The 23,323-nt window shown below is 47.0% G+C and overlaps 1 protein-coding gene across 4 annotated transcripts in view; it reads right to left on the bottom strand.

Moving 5' to 3' along the window:
* The window catches only part of LOC138268378 (serpin B6-like), a 163,183-nt gene that overhangs the window by 100,823 nt on the left and 39,037 nt on the right, over nucleotides 1–23,323 (bottom strand). For all 4 annotated transcript variants that reach the window (XM_069217971.1, XM_069217956.1, XM_069217966.1 and 1 more), the window contains exon 3: nucleotides 13,184–13,321. In XM_069217971.1, coding sequence (XP_069074072.1) covers nucleotides 13,184–13,321 — 138 coding nt within the window. The remainder of the gene's footprint in view (nucleotides 1–13,183; nucleotides 13,322–23,323) is intronic.

Genomic DNA, 23,323 nt, shown 5'->3' with positions numbered 1-23,323 from the left:
GGTAAAGGTTGTGTTTATTGTAAGAGTACTTGAAGGTCTGGGGGCTTTGAACAGAGAAGTGAAGGGTGGGGGAAAAGGAGAGAGAATTGGATACTGTGGGCATTCTTTTGGGTGATGTTTGTAATAAGGGAAAAGATGGTATGCTTTCATCTATACTAGGAGTGGTCCATAGATGTGTGGGATGTAAAAGCCGAGGGAATATTCTGGCTGGGAGGCTCTAGTGAACTGTGGGGTTTGTAGGGTTCTTAGCACAAAGAAGCGTTAGGTGGAAAGATGATGGGAGGACGTAGAGGTGGTCTGAGATCTGGCATGATGACCAGAGAGGTGGGCTATTGCAAGTGTAACTATGAGGTGTGTGTGTATATTGGGAAAGCATTGGAGGCAGGATTAGGAAGTAGTGGTTATGAATGTGAGCGATACTGGGGTGTGGGAGGAGAGAATGGGTGACATCAGGTGTTGAGTCTTGTGTGTGTACGCATGATAGAGTGGTAATAGCTACTAGTTATTCATAATAAAAAGGGCATGCAAGGACTGAGTGCAGTGTATAGAATGGAAAGGGCATGATTCTTACTGCACTTCAGCTGCCTAGCAATTCTGGGTTACAGTTTCTTTCAATAACCATTTTCTATGCCAAACAGGAAAAGCCCCTTAAGATTTCACCCTTTGCGTGGATGCCCAGAATGGAAGCCCTAGGAGGAGGAGGAGTTAAACAGTACAGAGCTTGTGGGTGTGGGAGGGTGGTGGTAGAGGTAAAACACTTGCTCATGAAACGGGTCGAATTACCCCAGCTGAACATCACCCTCCCAGCCTACATTTGTACTAGAGTGCAGTTTATGTGAGAGGAAGCAGTCTATTCAGATAATCAAAAAACCCACATGGCCAAAACAGGAAGTTAGAAAGCACCAAGAAGAGCAGTAAATCCACCTTTAATACACAAAACAGTCTACAGCAACAGGTTGCACAGTGTATACTGGAACTAGAGTTACTTTCTGTTTTTAACCTAGTAATTCTTTTCATCATGAACGTGGTAAAGATAAACTTCATGTAGTAAACATGAATCATTTTTAGCTATTTCCTTTATAATCAGATTTTTAAAAAGGTCACAGAAAGGATGGCATCATGGTGATGGTGCTAAAAACTGAAGTCTCCGATTACAGGCAGGGCATAGTACATTCCAAATACTGCAGTTGATAGAATGTTCTTTAAAAATTATAGCCTGATGTGTCCCCATCTGGGTTAACACCTTATGTGAAGGATCAGATTCTGTTTCGCCAAACCCAAGTGTATCATTTGAAAATCTAGTTGCATGTGCTGGGAAGATGATGTATCCTTCTCTTAGAACAGAATGGCTGGGCTTATCTTGAAGGTATTTACTATGGATGATCAGTGCAGCAGAGTCCCTAATGGCCTGCAAATAAAAAGAGTCTGCCACAGTGGTAATAACCATTTTTCAGCAAGAAGGAACCATGTTTGCTAGAAGGGGATACCTAGCTCCAAGACAATACCACCAGAACAGTACATTGCCTGGGCATTATGTCATAGTCCCTGATTACCCTACCACTTGATTTCTAAACATGGATCACCTGTAAAGACCTACCCCCTTTATTTACTACAGAGAAACATTACCCTAACCTTGAAGAACTAGGTTGATGCCAGTCCAAAACACACTAGACAATTTATTTCCTGTCTAAGCCGATATGTCTTCTGAGAATCTTCCTAAAAAAGTTTCCCCTCAAAGTGGCGTTACCAGGACAGGGTCGATAGAGGGCTACTCCAGTGGGATTGGACTGGCTCATTCTTGCTGTCGTCAGACTACTAATTGGCTAGTTCACAAATTATTACTCTCTGGGCTCATTCAAATCTTACAATCGACACCCCTGGTAAAAGTGACAGCTATGGGCTATTCCTTTGCATAAAACCTTTCAAGACAACTAACACACATTTTATGGATCAATTCAGTTTATTTTAATTTTACCTGAACACAGCCATGTGCCTACAACCCTTTGGGCTGGCAACTATTAGTAATGAGTGACAACTTACTTATTGAACACTGCTCTAGTGCCACAAACAGGGGGCTGGCAGCATTAGAAGGTGCAACCAGAGAACAAAACAGAAAGAAGATAAGCCTGAAACACCTCCCACCCCATAATTCCCCCCTCCCTCCCCTGCTCCCTTTTAGCTGCAAGGCAGATGTGTGAGATGAGTCACATGTACTTAGAAGCTTAATGAAGACCTCGCGAGCCACTTGCAAATCGTGTCGTAGGATTAAGTCAGTGTGCTGTCAATTGGGGGCAAAAGACGCAAGGTAATCAGGGCAGGTGAGCTCCTTAAATTTGGATGAAAGAATTTGGATAAGAGGCACCCAGATGGTAGAGAGATCGTGGCTTTGATGGTCTGCTGCTAGAGATAGTTTCTCCATTCCCAGCAGGAACCAAAGTTTCTGGAGCTATGACGTGTAGTCGGGTATCTTCCCTGTGCCCCATTGTAATAGTATGACCTGGTGAGCTGCTCCAAGAGCCAGGGCCATCTGCCTCCCTTTCGTGGAGCGTAGTAGGAAGGTTAGTGGTTTGGGTAGGCCTAGTATAGTGTATGTCGGGAATCTGGGAATTGTGTTGAAGGCTAGGTCAACATCATCCATTATGCAATCCCAGAAGCGTTCCGGCTTTGGGCAGTGCCACATGAGATGTATCAATGTGCCACATCCCCTCCAACATGCTGCAGCTTTAGACAGGTCCCAGGACTGGATCCGGGCCGGTGTGAGATACCAATAGGAGATTTGTTTGTAAGCTGTTGCTGTGCTAGCTGAGCAATGAGCAGAGTGATGGGTTCTGTAAAATATGGCTTCACACTCCACGTCTGTCAGTTTCCTACCAAGTTCAGCACTGGCCCAGTGTTTTAGGCGGGTGGGTTTGAGCACCTATGAATGTGTATATTTCGGATATCAAGCGCTTGTCATCATGCTTGAGAAACACCCATTTCTTGAACAGAGTGAGAGATCTCGGAGCATAGAGTGGAATTGTGGGTTGTAGTACCCAATGTAAGACCTGCAGGTATTGTAATCCATCAGCCCGAGTTAATTTATAATCCTCTTTCAGGCAGTCAACAGGTATGATTCCATTTGGATCAAATAAACTTCCTACTCTTTTGCAGCCTCCCGCCTGTCATTGATGAAAGTTATCTAGGCACATACCTGAGCCGAAGTCAGGGTTAGCGCAAATGGGCTTCATGAGTTTAGGGAAGGAGGTTAACCCTGCTTTGAGTGCGACCGCATCTTAGACCCGAAAGAAAGATCTGGTGATAGGAGAGGAATATATGTCTATCGCTCTATGTTTCCAAATATGGAACCCAGCCACCGCTTGGTCCGTGAAGCACCAGTGTTTTTCTGTAAGCAAGTGACTCCATTCAACCAGGTAGCGCAGTGGGCTGCTTGAAAGTATCTTCTGAGGCAGGGTATTGCCAATTCTCTCTCCGACTTTGGACAGTGCAGTAGCTGTCTGGATAAGCATGGAGGTTTCCCATTCCAGACTAAAGATCATAGTCTGGAGAGAGAGTAGCGTGTGTCTCAGTGGGGTGAGGTGGAAGCGTTTGAAAGAAATACAGGATACGGGGAGCAAGGCCATTTTGATTGCTGCTATGCGGCCTAGCCAGGAGAGGTTATGAGAGCGCCATGTCTCCAAATCAGCCTGCATGAACTTTGTGAGGGAGGTGTAGTTTACATGGGTAGTTTGAGAGGTAGTATGTGCGAGTTCGATCCCCAAATATGGAAGGTGGGTGGATGACCAGAGGAATGGGAATTGAAAGCTAAGAGTTGCTTCATGTGCAGGAGAAGCAGAGATTTAGGATTCAGGACTTCTGCATGTTTACACGTAGGCCAGATACTGGCCAAAAGCTGAGCAATTTGATGACGAAAGCCGGGAGCAAGACCAGCGGATCAGAGAGCTAAGATTAAATTGTCCGCATAAAGGCTAATAAGATGGTGATCTCCACCAAATATGATCTCTTAGATACCAGGATTCATTTGGATTTCCTGGACCAGGGTCTCCATGTATACAGTGAAGAGGAGAGAGGACAAGGGCAGCCCTGTCTCATCCCTCGCCATATCCGGAAGGGTTGAGAGGGAACACCATTCACCCGGACCAAAGCCCGGGGCAAATTGTAGGCACATTTAATCGAGCTCATTAGCTTAGGGCCAAACCCGAAGCGAGAAAGTGTTTCAAATAGGTAGGGCCAATGTACCCTATTGAATGCTTTCTCAGCATCAATTGATCTTGTCGATTAGATGCAGGAGGTGCTTTGTATTGTCTTCACATTGTCTGGTGGGGATAAAACCTGCCTGGTCTGGATTTACCAGACCAGGCATGAGGGAGTTCAGGCAGTGGGCCAGGACACTAGTGAAGAGTTTAGTATCAATATTAACTAGCGATATGGGTAGGTATGACCAACAGGAGGTCGGGTCTTTGCTCTGCTTCGGGATCACTGTGATAGTTGTGTCCAACATAGTGTCTTTGAGGGAGCCGGTGTCGGCAAAGCCGTGTATGGATCAGGGAGAGTTCTGAGCAAAAGGTCTTGAAGAAGAGTGGGGAAAAGCCATAAGCACATGGGGACCCCGTGAGTTTTAGACGGGCAATGGCTGAGATGATTACATCTATGTGGATGGGTCTGTCAAGGGACTCCGCTTCAGATTGGGGAAGTAGTGTGAGGTCACACTCATCCAGATAGGTGAAGAAGTCTGCGGCTGTGTCAACCACAGCTGCATGGAGAGATTGGTAGAAGTCTTGGAAAGCAGCTGCTATCTGGGGGTCAGTGTAAGCTTCGCAGGCCTTGGAGGACTGTATCACTGAAATTGTAGCTGTGTGAGCTCAGGTCCGTAGTTTATGCACCACGAGTTGTCCACAGCGATTGCCCCCCAGGCAAAACTTGTGTTTCAACTGAGCTATGGCATATTCAGCCCAGCCGAGATCCAATCGTTTCAGCTGCAGGCGGGTCTTTTCTAATTCCCTCCATACTCATGGAGCTCTTGTGCGTTTATGAATCTCTTCCCAGTCTGTCACTATACTTCCAGTTGGTGCTTTTTCTCTTTGTGAGCACTATTCTCCACTGCAGAGATGGAGATCAGTTCCGCTCAAACCACAAGTTTGAAAGCTTCCCGGGGGGAAGAGAGAGACATTAGCCCATTATCATTGCTAAGGTAGTCTGTGATAAACAGACGCGTCACCTCCACCATGCTGGGTGTATGGAGTAGTGTGTCCCTCAATCTCCAACTGGCGGGCCAGTAATGTGGTGCATCTATGTGTACCATGAGTGTTAGGACATGTAGTCCAAGAAGGACCTGGGTGCAGTTGTAGAGAGCACAGGAGGCCAGGAAATAAGTCAGATCGTTGTCCATATTTGTCCAGGTTGTTAACCATGACCAAGTTCAAATCAACCCTCTAAGGATCGCAGAGTCTGGGGTGCTCAGGACCGGGGTCAGGACCTCTATGATGAATGGCTCTTGCTTTGTGTTAGGGGTGTATATGGAGGCAATTGTGAAGTAGAAGTTGCATAGACAGACACATTCTATAGGCAAGTAGTTGACCTTTTGTTTTAGTCAACTTTTGTGGATATTTCCCTGGAAAGTTTTTAGACACCAGGATAGCCATCCCTCCCTTGTTCGCCTGCGTCGAGGATCATAATTGCTGGGGGAACCATTTGGAGCGCATCTGGGGGACATCTTTTGGGAGGAGATGGGTCTCCTGCAGGAGACAAATGTGGCTCTAGGAGAGAGAGTACAGCGGCCCGTTCTGGTGGCAGCTCGCCCTTTGTCCGTGTGGGGGTCCATTGGGAGAACCTTCTCGGGATGATCGTGGTTCGGAGTTGCCGGTCAATCCCAGGGCTCGTCGGGCATCTTGAAGAGTCTTTGTTTGGTGCGGTTGGCCCTCCCAGCAGAAGATAAGCTGGAAGGGGTGCCACCATCCATACGAAATGTCTTCGAGCAGAGAAATTCCTTGATGGGTTTAAACACTTTACGCTGTTGAAGTGTATGTAGAGAGATGTCTTGGTATAAGCCCAACCTGTGGTTCCAGGCCCGAATGGGTTGTTTGTCTCGAGCAAGCCTCAGGATGTCTTCCTTGACTTAGTTGAGGACACATACTAAGATGTCTAGAGCCAGCTCCCCTGGGGCTGCCCTCCCTGTGAGCCTGGTCCAGCAGTAGATCTGTCATCAGCCCACACTAGGATCACACGGAAAAGGGCTGTACTGTATTTCTTGATGTCCTCACTCTTGGCGCCCGCGGGGGCCCCCCTTAATGCAGATGTTGTTACAACAGGACCAGTTCTCAAGGTCTTCTGCCTGGGTGCGTAGCAGCTGTTCATGGAGGTAGACAATTTGATGAAGTTGCTCTACCTCTTTGTCCCGTGCATCCTTATTGTCCTTTAGACCAGACACCCTCTCCCCTATCGAGTTGAGATCGGAGCAAATGTCACAAATTTCTTGAGACAGGTCTTTTCGAAGGTCTTTCAGATCTGTCTTCAGAGAGTTGAAAAGAGATGTTAGAAACCTCTACTGAACGGAGCTAGTTCTGCATCGGTGGCCCCCCTTCAGAGTAGTCGTGAGGCGGGGGCAAAATGGTTCCAGAGGTTTTATTGTGTGCCGGAGTGGACTGGGTCTGCATCTACCGTACCGATTGTTCTTTTTTGTGTTTCGAGGAAGCCATATTAATGGTGGAGAGAGAAATCCTCCAAGACGAGTTCCCACCCAGAAAATGGGTAGCAGGGTCAGGTGAGGCCCAAGGGTGTCTTAGTCTCAATCGTAGGCACAGTGGTTCTGGGTGGGTGTAGGTCACAGAGCAATGCCAAGCCTACAGGATAAAAGGAGAGAAGGGGATCTAAGATGTCGCAGTCTGCTTGATGCGGGGTATGGGTTGTGCACTGTGATCTCCTCCTTTGTCCCAGACACTCTATTGGTGTCAGGAAGATCACGAGGGGGAGAAAGGGCCCCGTTGGGGCCCCGTTTATAAAGAGCTCCATGGGTCTTAGGCCTGTCCAGTATGCGAGGCGGGGCTGTGTCCGGCGTGGTTGTGCGATTTGCACGGTGTAGGGTCAGACCTCGGGGTCCAGGGGCAGGTCCAGCCAGGGAGACTGCCTCTTGCTGGCTGCTGCAAGTAGCAAGCTATGTAGCGTTCTGTCGACTGTGGGTCTCACCCCACCCCTTCCCACTCAGGACACCTCTACTTGTCAGTGCATCTTTTCTGTGCCTGTGGCAGGTGTGAGAGACTTGATGTATTGGCCAGTGGCACTTTGCAGTATGTAGGCCCTGAATCCCAGATGTGCTGCTCCTCAGTGCTAGCAGGGGGTAGACACGGATTCTAATCAAGCACTATGCGGAGGCAGTCTCCCAAGGTCAAGGTTTCTGTGCTCTCTGCACTGAGAACGTCAGAGTAGCACTGGAGAGTTTCCAAGTGTGCATCTGTGGCGTAGACTTGAGTCTCAGTGATCTGCAGTGAAGTCAGTGATTGCAGCAGATGAGGCTTGTCGTGCCCAAGCCAGGTTGTGAACGGTCTACTGTGCCAGTTGGCCTGCTCTATTCAAGGGGCAGGCCCTGGGTTGCAATCGCACCTCTCCTGAGCACATGCAGGGAGAGAGTCACTGTCTCTGGCTAGGCCCCCCGCGCAGGGGTTATCTGCTTGCAGCAAGCCTCCCTGTGTACAACACCCAGGAAATGCCAGTGGTGCTGAGTGGGGTATTCAGGTGTGCTTTTTCTATAGGGGGTCTGGGCCTCAATGATCAGCCAGGAAGTACAGTCTCTAAATGCTGAAGATGAGGCTCACTGGCCTGTTTTGGGAGTGTGTTGGAGGCATACTCTCCGCTCCGGAGTGCTCTGCCTAAAGGAAGGCCCTTGAAGCTAGCAAGGGCAGAGGCGAGGCTTCAGGGGCAGCACAAGCGGGCAGTCCACCCCCCAGATCATGTCCAGACCTGGCCCCATTCATGCCAGTGCTGGTGCACGCTCCCCAGCTTAGTGTAAGCAGGCTGCAGATCACCACTCCTGTGCTGGATGTTCTCTCTGGCAGCCTCCGCTGGGTGGAAAGACCATGGGCTTGTATTTGGTGGGTCTCGTCAAGGGACTGAGGCAGTCGAGGGAGCTGCAAGTTCTCTGGTGGTGGGGCTTGGTGGTGGGGCTGCGGTGACGGTCTTGAGCTGGATGGACACAGCAATGCGGCTCAGTAGACGCTCGAGAGCATGCACCCAGCTCCAAGTGGCCACCATTTTAAGTGACATCCGGGCCATTGGCTTGCCGCTCCAAACACTGGGTGTGCGGCAGTGGAAATCTCTGTGGACCCCCTGCGGGGGAGAGTTGGGGGGAGAGGGGTTTAAAATCAGGGCTCCTAGGGCTTGGGATGCCACTGGATGTGGCTGTGATGGGCCCGGGCGGTGGAGGGACCGAAAACAAGTCTTAGTCCGATGCCATCTTGGCCACACCCACAAAACACATTTTAGAACTGAATAAAATCTGTGATGGTTATGAAATTCACTTTTGGAAAAAAAATAAGAACGTGCCAATATATTAATTCATGTAATTTCCAGGAAATTCGATAACTAATATGTGCAATCTGCTGACACCGTGCACTGAAACTGCTTTTGCAAAAAGTTTCTTGGCACTACACCAAGCTAGAGTCAGTGTAAATCATTAGCACTATGTAGGAAGTTGGCTCTGTATGTGCTATTTCAAAGTAAGGAATAGCATGCACAGAGTCCAAGGGTTCCCCTTAGAGGTAAAATAGTGGTAAAAAATAGATAATACTAATGCTCTATTTTGTGGTAGTGTGGTCGAGCAGTAGGCTTATCCAAGGAGTAGTGTTAAGCATTTGTTGTACATACACATAGACAATAAATGAGGTACACACACTCAGAGACAAATCCAGCCAATAGGTTTTGTTATAGAAAAATATCTTTTCTTAGTTTATTTTAAGAACCACAGGTTCAAATTCTACATGTAATATCTCATTTGAAAGGTATTGCAGGTAAGTACTTTAGGAACTTTAAATCATAAAAATTGCATGTATACTTTACAAGTTATTGACAAATAGCTGTTTTAAAAGTGGGCACTTAGTGCAATTTTCACAGTTCCTAGGGGAGGTAAGTATTTGTTAGGTTAACCAGGTAAGTAGGACACTTACAGGGCTTAGTTCTTGGTCCAAGGTAGCCCACCGTTGGGGGTTCAGAGCAACCCCAAAGTCACCACACCAGCAGCTCAGGGCCGGTCAGGTGCAGAGTTCAAAGTGGTGCCCAAAACACATAGGCTAGAATGGAGAGAAGGGGGTGCCCCGGTTCCGGTCTGCTTGCAGGTAAGTACCCGCGTCTTCGGAGGGCAGACCAGAGGGGTTTTGTAGGGCACCGGGGGGGACACAAGCCCACACAGAAATCTCACCCTCAGCAGCACGGGGGCGGCCGGGTGCAGTGTAGAAACAAGCGTCGGGTTCGCAATGTTAGTCTATGAGAGATCTCGGGATCTCTTCAGCGCTGCAGGCAGGCAAGGGGGGGATTCCTCGGGGAAACCTCCACTTGGGCAAGGGAGAGGGACTCCTGGGGGTCACTTCTCCAGTGAAAGTCCGGTCCTTCAGGTCCTGGGGGCTGCGGGTGCAGAGTCTCTCCCAGGCGTCGGGGCTTTAGGTTCAAAGAGTCGCGGTCAGGGGAAGCCTCGGGTTTCCCTCTGCAGGCGGCGCTGTGGGGGCTCAGGGGGGACAGGTTTTGGTACTCACAGTATCAGAGTAGTCCTGGGGTCCCTCCTGAGGTGTTGGATCGCCACCAGCCGAGTCGGGGTCGCCGGGGGCAGTGTTGCAAGTCTCACGCTTCTTGCGGGGAGCTTGCAGGGTTCTTTAAAGCTGCTGGAAACAAAGTTGCAGCTTTTCTTGGAGCAGGTCCGCTGTCCTCGGGAGTTTCTTGTCTTTTCGAAGCAGGGGCAGTCCTCAGAGGATGTCGAGGTCGCTGGTCCCCTTGGAAGGCGTCGCTGGAGCAGGATCTTTGGAAGGCAGGAGACAGGCCGGTGAGTTTCTGGAGCCAAGGCAGTTGTCGTCTTCTGGTCTTCCGCTGCAGGGGTTTTCAGCTGGGCAGTCCTTCTTCTTGTAGTTGCAGGAATCTAATTTTCTAGGGTTCAGGGTAGCCCTTAAATACTAAATTTAAGGGCGTATTTAGGTCTGGGGGGTTAGTAGCCAATGGCTACTAGCCCTGAGGGTGGGTACACCCTCTTTGTGCCTCCTCCCAAGGGGAGGGGGTCACAATCCTAACCCTATTGGGGGAATCCTCCATCTGCAAGATGGAGGATTTCTAAAAGTCAGAGTCACCTCAGCTCAGGACACCTTAGGGGCTGTCCTGACTGGCCAGTGACTCCTCCTTGTTTTTCTCATTATTTTCTCCGGCCTTGCCGCCAAAAGTGGGGCCTGGCCGGAGGGGGCGGGCAACTCCACTAGCTGGAGTGTCCTGCTGGGTTGGCACAAAGGAGATGAGCCTTTGAGGCTCACCGCCAGGTGTGACAATTCCTGCCTGGGAGAGGTGTTAGCATCTCTACCCAGTGCAGGCTTTGTTACTGGCCTCAGAGTGACAAAGGCACTCTCCCCATGGGGCCAGCAACATGTCTCGGTTTGTGGCAGGCTGCTAAAACTAGTCAGCCTACACAGATAGTCGGTTAAGTTTCAGGGGGCACCTCTAAGGTGCCCTCTGTGGTGTATTTTACAATAAAATGTACACTGGCATCAGTGTGCATTTATTGTGCTGAGAAGTTTGATACCAAACTTCCCAGTTTTCAGTGTAGCCATTATGGTGCTGTGGAGTTCGTGTTTGACAGACTCCCAGACCATATACTCTTATGGCTACCCTGCACTTACAATGTCTAAGGTTTTGTTTAGACACTGTAGGGGTACCATGCTCATGCACTGGTGCCCTCACCTATGGTATAGTGCACCCTGCCTTAGGGCTGTAAGGCCTGCTAGAGGGGTGTCTTACCTATACTGCATAGGCAGTGAGAGGCTGGCATGGCACCCTGAGGGGAGTGCCATGTCGACTTACTCGTTTTGTCCTCACTAGCACACACAAGCTGGCAAGCAGTGTGTCTGTGTTGAGTGAGAGGTCTCCAGGGTGGCATAAGACATGCTGCAGCCCTTAGAGACCTTCCTTGGCATCAGGGCCCTTGGTACTAGAAGTACCAGTTACAAGGGACTTATCTGGATGCCAGGGTCTGCCAATTGTGGATACAAAAGTACAGGTTAGGGAAAGAACACTGGTGCTGGGGCCTGGTTAGCAGGCCTCAGCACACTTTCAATTGTAAACATAGCATCAGCAAAGGCAAAAAGTCAGGGGGCAACCATGCCAAGGAGGCATTTCCTTACACACTAATTTTCCTTTGTCAAAATATAATTTAAGTGAATGTTTGAACTTTGAGTTTGAAAATATTTTTTATTGTTCCATTAAGTACACTTATGATGATTGTTTTCAAATCGATAAAGTCTGTTCATGGCTTTTGCCAAGTCAAAAAAGTAAAACAATCCTCCTGTCAGTCTTTGAAGTGCATTACAATGGACTGCAGACAGAGTTTGTAGTCATTAAAAATATATTAAGCTAACGTACACACATGGGTCAGGGGTATACGACGTTTATACTTGGGCAAAACCCATGCCACATATTCAGAAAAATCGCAGTGCAAATGATCCCCGTTTAGTTTAATTATATGAAAATGTATTCTAAGTGAATAGTCTGAAAAATCGGGCATGAACCCAAACCTCTTAGACCAAGGCTGTAACAGGGAGTAAGCACTTCTTGGCATATATAGCAAAATGAAACTCCACCATCCAGGTTGCTGTAGGTATGAAAAGATGTTGGAAAAGCACGTGACGGAATGCTGTATTAGTACTCGAAAATAGTTTGGCTACTTCGTATATTTCAGTGAAAGGTCCAATTCCTTGTAAGAATTGAAAAACAGTACCCTGTCTAACAAAGGTTATCAAAGATGTGTCACCGGTACGTGTCCATGGATGGTTAGAAGCCAAGTGGTGGTCTTCAGAGAAGATGGCTCTAGTTAATGCGTTAAAAAGTCATAACATAGTCAGGTAGGTGTTTGGTGGTGCAATAGGTTACTTTGTGATGAAAAACATATTTACTATCATGAAAAGTACAGAACGAAAAGGCATGTTGAAAAGGTAGGTTTACGTAAGTACACGTACATGATCAAAATACCATTATAAGATCTGCTCTTGCACGCTTGAAGCACAAAAAAGCAATGTCGAAAACTGTAAACCTTCAGTGAAATATGTAGAAGCTGATCTAAAGCGCAGCCTTTGCACAGAGCAACAGTACACACAGGCAATCCTAACTCTTCACCAAGTGTACTAAGTATGAGCTGGGAAATGGACTTCAAACCATGAGACACAAGGTCCACCTCAAGAGCAAGGATTCAGCTATGTGCCTATTACCACAATGTGGATTGTCACATACTAGTCTAATTTACTCCTTTATGTCACACTTTGCTGCATTTAGCAGTTAATTACTACTTTGTGAGTACAATAATGTAACATGTCATAGCGCATGGCTATAAAGACCTGTAAAGCATCACCTAGGACTTCATTTTCGCAGTGTGCCTGCACTGAACCCCCGTTCTGCAAAAGGAAAGGTGCATTGATGCCAAAGTTGAAGGTACACTCAGAAACATAATTTGGGGAAGCAGGCAGTGGTCCCTTACAATGGCTTCCTCCATCCGCAATACAAGAATCTGCACCCCACTGTAGCAGCTGTTCATATAGATTGCATTTGCTCCAGAATGTATATTGTCTGCCATGAGAATTCAATATTATTCCAATGCTTTGATATCACATGGGCATTTGTATTTGTGTAGCTGGATACATCAATGAAATTGGAAGGAGTGTTGTGTTTCCCTGAAAGAGAAGGGGCTTGTTACGCATATACTGCAAGTCGTAATAGGAGTTGCCTATTTAGTTCACTGATAATACTGTATTATAAAGTCTCAAAACCAGAAATGTGTTCCAGGTTTAGGAAGCAATCAATTAAGGTCTGGATCATTTGAATACCGTTTTCATGACATGACTACGGAACCATGTCTAAAGTGCAAAAGACTTCAACAAGGATAAAAACAAATTTTAATACATAGATAATCTGCATCTTTCTTCAAAGTGTAAGCCATTTTGAAATCAATATAACTTACGGTATTGAATGAGTAACTCTTTTCCCCAAAAAGTCGATTGGCAATCCTAAGAAGGTACTTCGTGTCAGGTTTGTTAATTTCAGAGATCAGGGACTGGAACCCGGGGTGGACGTCTTTGGCCTTGTGCAGCTGGAGGGCCTGGGAAAGAAAGAAGCAGATGGTTATTCGTGCTCTTGATTAAAGAGTGTTGCAGAGTCTCTCTAGCTCCTTACTTTCCAGAAATGGATGTTGTGCGTATCTAAAATTTAAACAACATTTTTTTTTTATTAAAGTATTTGTTGAAAGGCCACTGTGATTAATTCCTAGATGCTTTCTCCAAAGCTCCAAATTTCTGCTTCTTGAAGTTAAACTGGTCTCCTTCTTAGCGTGCACCATTTTATGTAACAGGGGCTTCATGTGTGATGGTGGCACGAAACGAGGCCACCTCATCCTTCATAGTCTCATTACAAGTGGTCTTTCTATTTATGATGGGCCGTTAACAGGAGTTATTAAACATATGGAGTTTCGAGAACTGCGAAAACTGTGGCTCTTTAGGGTTTTATCGGAGACTCCGCTGGCCGAAAGCAAGTGGTGTCTTTCAAACGAAATATAAGAGAAAAAATAAAATAAAAAAAGTGTAATTACAAGGAAATCAGGACCAAAATTCCTGATACCCCAAGTAATTATTTTTCTAAGGGGACCTTCTGTGTTGCACTCTTAATGCCACAATACCTTTTAGCATGGAAGGTGGGTGGAAATAAGGGCGAACAGGGCACCAATATTTTAATGGGGTACTTGTAATGAGACCCTAGGACAAATATAAATTGTTGGGTAACTTAAAATGACAGTATTAGGTTTTTAAAAGAAACTGGATTAAGCAACTTATTTAAGGTCTCTGTAATACAATAAATGGAGGGATACCAATTTATGCTCAATTTCGAGAACTAAGAGAGGCAAGGGAGTCCTAAAGATCAGGATTAAGAAGATCACCTTTGTTACTCGAATTTGTATTACAAGGTGGCTTGAGGAAGTGGTACGAAATGCACAGAAGTTAACTTTTAACTCTGGCCTCTCAACAATAACAAATACTCCTATCTAACAATGTGCAAGAGAACAAGAAGACAATTTGCTTACAAGTGCAATTATTTGCTTTAATATGAAGAACTTGTAGAAGGCAATCCAATAACCTTTTACTGGAAATTCCATCTGGCCTGTTCTTATTCTCCACTTACAGGAGCGGCGGCACCCAGTGTGAATCTTTGTTAGCGCCCCGCTGTGGCCTCTTTCTCCACCAATTCCCTCACTACCACCCTCTAAGGCTGTCTCTCCTCTCTCCATAACCTCCAGTGCTTAATTTGTAAACAGAAATGTGCTGCTGCCCACAGCTCTCCTCTGAAACACACGGCTGCTGCACTTGAATGTGTGTGCACAGAATACTGAGGTAGCATAATCCTGAAGCCATCTTGCCTCTTTAATCCATTTACAGCCACTCCCTGCCCCTTCAGCTCACTCTTGCACCTTTCTGCTTTCTCGCTTTGCGACGCTTTTCCGTTTTTCTCTTCCTCCATCTTTCCCATATTTGTCTTTTGCTCACAGTAAATAGAAAAATAAATGCCAGCCCTCAAAAATAAGTGCTGGTGCTCAGCACCGAAAACCACCAACACAAATTAAGCACTGCCTCTCTCGTGTATTTCTTTTATGGTAGTTATCCAGCTGGCCAGGAAATGCTGTAGATTTGAAAAGGGGGGGCGCTCTAAAAAACCTAGGTGACTGACAGGTAGCTAGATTTAGAGGGTGAATGCTTAAAGGATAGACTAATTATCTGTCCTATCATAGGGGGGGAAGGGAGCAGATGTCAAAAGGGGCCTGAGAATTTGAAAGCAAGACTGGTGCCGAGAACTCAGCTGAGTTAGGTAATGAGAGTTTAAACTGAGGAAAGACAAGAGGTCTAAGCAGTGAATCTCACAGATATTATTGTTAAAAGGGTACAGGAAAGCTGAATTACCTTATGTTAGCATGTTAGTGATGTGAACAGGGAGATGAAGTTGCAAAAGTAATCTATCAAGAGACAGTCAAAAGTGTACACGATGCAGTAAAATATTACTGCATGTGAGGGAGGGAATGAGTTGGGCTGTTAGGCATTTTGAGCTCGGTCAGCGTTGAGTGGTTAGGAACGTGACAGTCAGAGAGATTTTGGATCAAGACAAGACCCCAGACAAATTGGGAAAGATACAGCAGATGAATGACGCTGTAGCCATTGGGGATAATGTATTCAAATATAGGGAGGAGGTAGGAATAAGCCAGAAATTAAATGTTGAGGAGAATGTCAAAGTTGTAATGCATAAGGTCAGTGAGAAATTCAAAATGCATTAGGGAGAGTTAGTTATGATAAGCACCAACATTCAAGTTTGATTCACTCAGATCTGGGTGTTTGGTGAGGTAGTCACTGGGGAGGAGGCCCCAACAATGCAGATGCAATGAGGCCACATGCGGTACATGTCACACGTAATAAAGGTGAATGGTACAGTTTATAGTGCAACAACCACTATGATGAACAGGGGCACGCGGTGTACGTCACTTTTCACAGAGGTAAAAGGCTTCACCCACTCAAACTCATGAGGTTGGTGCAAAGTGCAGAGCCTGGCTCATAAAGGTGCAGTGCAGATGACACTCAATTGCACTGCATACCACAGTTAAGAGTTTCAGGGCACGAATCCATGAAATACATGGGCGTATGAGGTACTATTCACAGTGGCGAGTGAGAGTTTACAGAGGTGCAGGATAAGCACAAGCGTGTGTTGTATGTTAATGTTTTTTGCATGGGTATGTATAGTGGTTATGCAAATGATATTTGTTGGCGAGTATTTACATATATGAGAGGGAGGTGTGTATAACTGGGTTGGATGATTGGATTTTGGAGCAGGCTCGTAATTTTTGGACTTTGATGAGTGGGAAGAGGGGTGTGCAGTCACTGAACTGCAAAGATGTTTGAAAGTGTTAAATTAATTTATCATCTTTGCCAGTCCTTGAGATGGGCCCCTTAAGAACTTGCCCCAGTCTCACAACACCTGTCTTTCCCCTCCTCTTTCAGGAGCCCTGGCCTCGATGTGAGGTCTGTAACTTTTTTATTTTTTAAGATCTCTTTTATTGCTTTATAATTGCATGAAACGCATACAAAAACAAAATAACTTTCCATCTTTTTTTAACTCCCCCTCCCTCTCCCCTTTCGCACTGCCCATCAATTATACAGAGGTATTTGTTCCGTTCACAAATTAATCACTTATTTTGTCTCTTGTACGATCTTCAACAGGAATGTCTTGATCAACTATACATGATCTGACTCTGATAAATTTGCCTCTGCATCAGAGTTAGAAGTGTCAGGTGTTCTAAAATTGTCCAGTATCATGTTCCAATGCTGAGCATTGTCTCTAGTTCCTAGGCCCCTGAGTGTTTCCCTTAGTAATACTGTCCCTTCAGTTTCCGCCCACTTGATTAATGCATTTCTCCAACGATTTATCTGTGGTCCCTTCGGATCTTTCCAGTGTGAAGTTATTTCTCTCCTTGCAAGTATCAAAGCCAGGTCTATGAATCGGTTTGTCATTTTATGCTTGCTGGGGCGAGGGAAATCCCCCAAAACCACCACCATGGCTGATCGGGATAATGTTCTGCTCGTGCAAGTGGAGAGTGCTTCAAATATCCCCATCCAGTAGTCCCCGATTAGTGGGCAACTCCAGAGCATGTGCAGCAACCCTGCTGCTAGTTCTGCACATCGGGGGCAGCTGGCATTTTCTACACCATAAATCTTTGATATCATATAGGGGGTTAAGTAAGCTCTGTGATAAACATATATGTTTATTAATTTAAACCTGGCATTTCTGGAAACTGTATATATGTGTGTGGTTATTCTGGTCCACTGTGTGTCATCTATTGTAACATCCAGTTCCCCCTGCCATTTGGTCTTAAGTTTATTTAAGGGAAGACATATGCTGGTTAGTAGAGATGTATATATCCCTGATATCAACTTCCCTTGGTCTCCTATAGTGCATATTTGGTCACAGGTGTTATGCCTGGGGGGCTCTTCTAGTCCTGTACCCCATTGTCTACGAAGAGTCCTAGCAATTGCGTTAAAGGTTAGGAACAGCCCTGGTGGTATCTGAACCTTTCCTGGAGTTCTACATAAGTGCACAGTTTCCCGTTATTATATAGAGCCCCTATGGTGTCGATCTGAAGTGCCATGAATTGGGTGATACCCCTTATTACATGATTTCCTGTGACGGTTCCTATACAGATCAGGGGGGCCTCTGGTGAGTACGGTGTTCTGGTGTGTGTTCGTTTTAGGTATTGTTCCCAGCAGTGACGTGCTGCTTCCCATTCCATTTGAAGTGTTTTATTCTGTTTCTTGGGGTTTAGTAGAATGCCCAGAATTCTATCACGGGGCAGTGGAGAGGGGTTCTCAGTGCTTCCCCCACTGGGGGTGCTCTGATGAATCGCGCCAGCCATTGGAGTTGGCTCGCCCAATAGTATAATTCAAAGTCAGGAACAGCCAAACCACCCTCTGCTGTTGTTCTCTGGAGGGTGCGCAATGCTATCCTTTGTCTGTTGGTTCCCCATATAAATCCTGTAATCAAGGACGAAATTGTTTTAAATACCACCCTCGGTATAATGAGTGGGATGGTTGCAAAATAATATAACATTCTAGGTAATACTATCATCTTAATCAATGCAACTCTCCCAGTAACCGCTAGCGGGAGTGTCTTCCAGAATATCATGCTGTTTTTGATATTCCTAATCGTGCTCTGAATGTTCCCTTCTAGTAAATCCTCAGCTGAGTGATAGCTATTGACCCCTAAATATTTGAATGTGGACGGGGACCACGGAAGACCCCGATTGTCCATTGGTTCTTCGATACCCCTAGCAGCTGGAAAAATGGACGACTTCCCCCAGTTTATCAGGAGTCCAGATGCAGCTCCAAAGTTGTCTAACATTGTCATTGCTCCTGGTAGATCGGTCTCTGCGTTCCAGAGGAAGAGTAGCATGTCATCCGCATAGAGAGCAATATTATGCGTCCAAGCATTGATTGTAATGCCTTCGTAGAACCTCTGGGACCTAGCTGATTGGGCGAGAGGTTCAACTGCCAATGCAAAAAGCAAAGGTGAAAGCGGGCATCCTTGTCTTGTACCCCTACCTATGGCAAAGGAAGGGGATATTGTACGGCCAGTGCGTACTCTCGCTGTGGGGTTTGTGTAGAGAAGCCTCGTCCATTTGACAAACCCTTCTCCTAGTCCTAGCTGCAGCATCACTCGTTCTAGGTAGTCCCATCGTAGGCTATCAAAAGCCTTCTCGACATCTATCGAGATGATTACTGCTCTATTTGCGTCAGAGGGTAGGGCATGAAGGAGTGAGATCAGTCGACGGATATTTTGGGCAGTGCTTCTCTTTGGGATGAATCCCGATTGGTCCTGATGGATCAATGAGGACATATATGGTAGAAGTCTATTAGCTGGTACCCTGCTCTGTATTTTATAATCTAAGTTCAACATTGATAGTGGGCGGTATGATCTAACTTCTGTGGGGGGTTTGGTAGGTTTCCGAAGGGGGATCATTATTGCCTCTGTAGTGGAATGAGGCAAGCTGTTGTTATTCCATGCCTCTGCATATAAGATTCTGAGCTGGGAGGTTAATGAGTCCTGATATGTAAGGTAGAACTCCAAAGGGAGACCATCTGCTCCCGGTACCTTGCCCCTTGCCATACTCTGGATTGCAGTCTTTATTTCTGTAAGTGATATGGGAGTCGCCAGGGCTATTCTATCTTCCTCTTTCAATGCCGGGAGGTTGAGGTTCCCCAGATCTTGTAATTGAGCGTCGCTGAGTACTTCGGAGGGAGGCGCATACAGCTCTGAGTAATATTTAAGAAAGGTGGTATTATCTCCTTCTGTCCATATACTTTTATACCCGGGGTGGTCTCTAACTCCACCACTATGGTTTGAAGTTGGGGCGATTTGGCTAGCCAGGCCAGTAGGGCACCTGCTCTGTCGCCCTCTGTATGTTGCTTCTGCAAGAAGTGTTTGTAATCGAAACAAGACAATCTAGTGTTAGTTTCTATTATTCTAGCCCTTGTCTCTTCTAGTTGTGTTGAGAGGTCGGGTTGTGATGGGTGCTTACGTTCGAGTTCCCTAAGGGAGCTCTCGAGATCGGTTAGTTCTGTCTCTAGCACTTTCCGTACTCCCACAGTAGTGCTAATACAATATCCCCTGATCACTGTTTTAAAGGATTCCCATTCGACAGATCTGGACGAGGCAGTTCCAGCATTGTTCTCGAAGAATTCCGTAATCTGCGTGCCCAGTTGGGTTCTAAAAGCTTCGTCTTCAAGTGACTCTGCTCTCAGGCGCCAAGTGGGAATCAAAGGTCTTTCGCCGCACCAGGCCAAAGAGATCAATAAGGGATTATGATCTGAGATGGTGCGGCCAAGATACTCGGCCTTCGCCACCACAGATTGCACCTCTGGAGAGGCCAAAACGGTGTCCAGTCGTACATGCAGGTTGTGAACTGCTGAATAGAAAGAGTATTCTCTATTGGAGGGATTAAGTTTGCGCCAACAATCCGTTAATTGCCAGTGATTTTGCCACTGCTGGAAGTGCAGTGCTGTTTTATGAGTTACGGATTGTGACAATGGTGGGTGTGATCTATCCATTGCGGTATCCACTACACAATTAAAGTCTCCTCCGATTAATGTAGTGCTAGTGAGAAGTGTGCTCATGATCAGTGATAATCTGTCTAGGAATTTTCCCTGTTCGTGATTTGGGGCGTATAGTGCCGTAAGAGTTACCTCTCTCCCGTCCAATCTACCAGATATCACTACGTATCTCCCCTCAGTGTCGATCAAGGTATGAAGAACCTGTTATGGAACGGTCTGGTCTGATCCATATCAACACTCCCCTCGCAAATGCTGAGTGGTTAGTGGCAAATATTTGTCCCCTCCAGCGCTTTTTCAAGGCCTTGATCTCCTGCTTCAACAAGTGAGTTTCTTGTAAGATAGCTATGTGCACTCCCCTTCGTTTAAGAAAGCTGTGAACCTTGTACCTCTTTGACATGTTATTTAGGCCCCTGACATTCCATGTAATTATCTTATATTCTGTGGTCATAGTTTAAGGAGGGGTGTGGAGGCGGTCCGCTAACACCGCTCTATTACTACTACTAGACAAACCTATTGAGTTTCGTAATCTAAAGTGTGAACCTTATGGGCTGCGAGATAGATGTGCCTGATAAACCCTGAAAACAACATAACCAAAATCAAACCCCCTTTGTAACTCCCTCTCCCCAGGACCGGTACCTACAACTCTCCCCGTCCAAACCATTACAACTATTGTAATCCTAATTATCAACCTATTGGAGGGAGGCGTGCCAGAGACCAAGAGGCAGCGTCCCGGAACATCCCCCAGGCCCGATCATGTGTAATGTGCCGGTTAAGAAATGACATCTAGGTTCCTATTGCTCTATATTTACGGTTGGGTCCTATCAATGTCCCTAGACAGATTGCGGTTCCCCCACAATTGTCCTCTCACTTGCCAACTTGTTCTTTTAGCGAGGTCAGATAATCTCATCCGCCGTTCCTGGGGTGATCAAAGGCAAGCCAACGAGAGTGTCCTGGGAGGATATTGAGGACTGTTCGCAGTTTGAGTCAACGTCTGATGTAGCATCTGGGGTCCGGCGTGTGCGGAAGTCTCCCCCGCTTAATGCTGCTGCTGCTTCCACCGCATCACGCATCTCCTGTTGTGATTGATGTTTCGATGGAGCCGCTTCTGTGGTCTTTTTCCGGGATCTGCTACGTTTCTTCCCGGGGTTTCGGAATGTCCGGTCGCGGGTTGCTCTGCAGTGAATGTTCAGCGACTCAAGCCATTCCATCGCCAGCTGAGGTGTGAGAAAAAAATGGGTTCTGTTATCGTATTCCACTCGGAGTTTTGCCGGAAAGAGCATGGCATATTTTATACCATTCTCACGCATGGCTCGTTTTACTATGATGTAGGATGCCCTTTGCGCCTGTGTTTCTCTCGTAAAGTCTGGGAATATCATAACCTTTTGGCCATCCAATCGTATCTGGCGGGATTGTGACAGTACGTAGTCTCTATCTTTGTGGTGGAGTAATCTAGCGATTATTGGCCATGGCCTGATTCCTGGTGGGGGTGGACCGCCAGGGATCCTGTGGGCACGTTCCACCGCAAAGAATGGTGAGAAGCCCTCTGATGCTATTGTGTCTCTGAGCCACTGCTCTAGGAATACTTCTATATTAGCTGCGGAGTCCTCCGCCCCCTCCGGAACCCCCACTAATCTGATGTTGTTCCGTCGGGCTCGGTTTTCTGCATCCTCCGCCCTTGCCTCCAATGTTTTCAGCCGGGTGGTCAGGTCTTTAATTTCTGAGGATGAGCCTTTGTGCGCCGCTAACACTCCTGTCAGCGTAGTCTCGTGCAAACCCACAGTTTCCTTTAATTTACGGTGGTCGTCTCGCAAAAGGGAAAGATCTGTGGTGAGGTTATCGATTTTACGCTCAAGCGCTTCCCGGGAATCTTTAATGGCCAGTAGCACAGTGTCCAGAGTTGTTTCTTGTTGTTCGTGCCCCGTTTGCGATTCTCTGGTGGGCGTTGGGGGTGGATTCTCAGTGTGAGAGGAGTCCCCCGCTGGTGATTTGTCTTGTTTTTTTGGTTTTACCATTGTAACAGGTCTCAGACGCTTCTCTTCACTTTTTGAGATCTTAGGTTGCTATTATGGTAGTATCTAAGCTTTGGGCCTGGATTGTGGCCCAAGGGCGCTGCACTACACTGTATTCGCTGATGTTCCGTACTGTTGCTCTTGTCGTTAGTGGCAAAAGTGTCTGAGTCCTTTGTGCTCTTCAATGGATGGTGTGGGAGATCTCACCTCCATGGGACTCTCGTGTCCTCTCAGCCGAGGGCCGCGGCTGTAGCTGGTTTCCTGCTCCGTCGCGGCTGCCATTTTATGTCGCGGCAGCCGCGAACTTGTCGGGGGGAGTTTTTTCGGGCGATCTCTGCCCCAGTGTGGAGCGCCGCGGTTCCTACTTGTGCTGTATATTCTCCGATCGCTTCTCTACAATTTTTAAGGCCTCCGGTCGTTATTATGGCAGGAATTAAGCTTCGGGCCTGGATTGTGGCCTGGGGGCACTGCCTTACCCGCATTCGCTGTTGTTCCGCTTCGTAATGTTGTTCTCGCCGTTGGTGGTAAAGGTGTCTGAGCCCCTTGTGTTCCTCGATGGAAGGCGCGAGGGTCTCTACCTCCACGAGACCCCCGTGTCCTCATAACCGAGGGCTGCGGCCGCAGCGAGCTCTCTGTTCTGTCGTGGGGTGTTTTCCGGGTGATCTCTGCTCCAGGGTGGGGGGCCGCGGTTCCTACTTGTGCTGTATATTCTCCGATCGCTTCTCTTCAATCCCCAAGACCTCCGGTCGTCAAAGTTAGGATTTAAACTTCGGCTTGGATTGTGGCCCAAAGGCTCCACGCTATGCTGCATTCGCTGATGTTCCGCTTCATACTGTTGCTCTCGCCGTTTGTGGCGAGGGTGTCTGAGCCCCTCGTACCCTCCAACGAATGATGTGGGGGCCCTCACCTCCACGGGGCCTTTGTATCTTCTCAGCCGCGGGCCGCGGCTGCAGCGGGTTCACTGCTCTGTCGCGGCCGCCATTTTAGGTCACGGCAGCTGCGGAGTTGTCGGGGGGAGTTTTCTTGGTAAACTCTGCCCCAAAATGTATCACCTCGGTCTCTACTCATGCTGTATATTCTCCGATCCCTTCTCTTCAACTTTTAAGACCTCGGGTCGTTATTATGGCAGGATTTAAGCTTCAGGCCTGGATTGTGGTCCGAGAGCGCCGCACTACGCGTGCAGCTCCATTGGTCCCAGGCCACGCCCCCGTGAGGTCTGTAACTTAGCATGTCACCAACACCAATAAAGGCACCATTATCTAAGCTTCTATTTGCTCACCCACATTGAAACAAGATCTACTGAATCAATTGCTGCAACACTTTCTGAGCAAATGCATCTTAAGATCTTCAATTTGAAGCAGTCCTTCAACTCAGATTACCTTAAGCTCTCTGTATATGCCATGTAAAGTGCTTATACATAAGGAATTCTACAAAACACAGACAGTGCATCTTCTCACA

Source organism: Pleurodeles waltl, chromosome 2_1, assembly GCF_031143425.1.
Source record: "Pleurodeles waltl isolate 20211129_DDA chromosome 2_1, aPleWal1.hap1.20221129, whole genome shotgun sequence".
Lineage (NCBI taxonomy): Eukaryota > Metazoa > Chordata > Amphibia > Caudata > Salamandridae > Pleurodeles > Pleurodeles waltl.
Note: the sequence above shows the minus strand (reverse complement) of the source record. Positions and strands in the feature narration are given on the sequence as shown.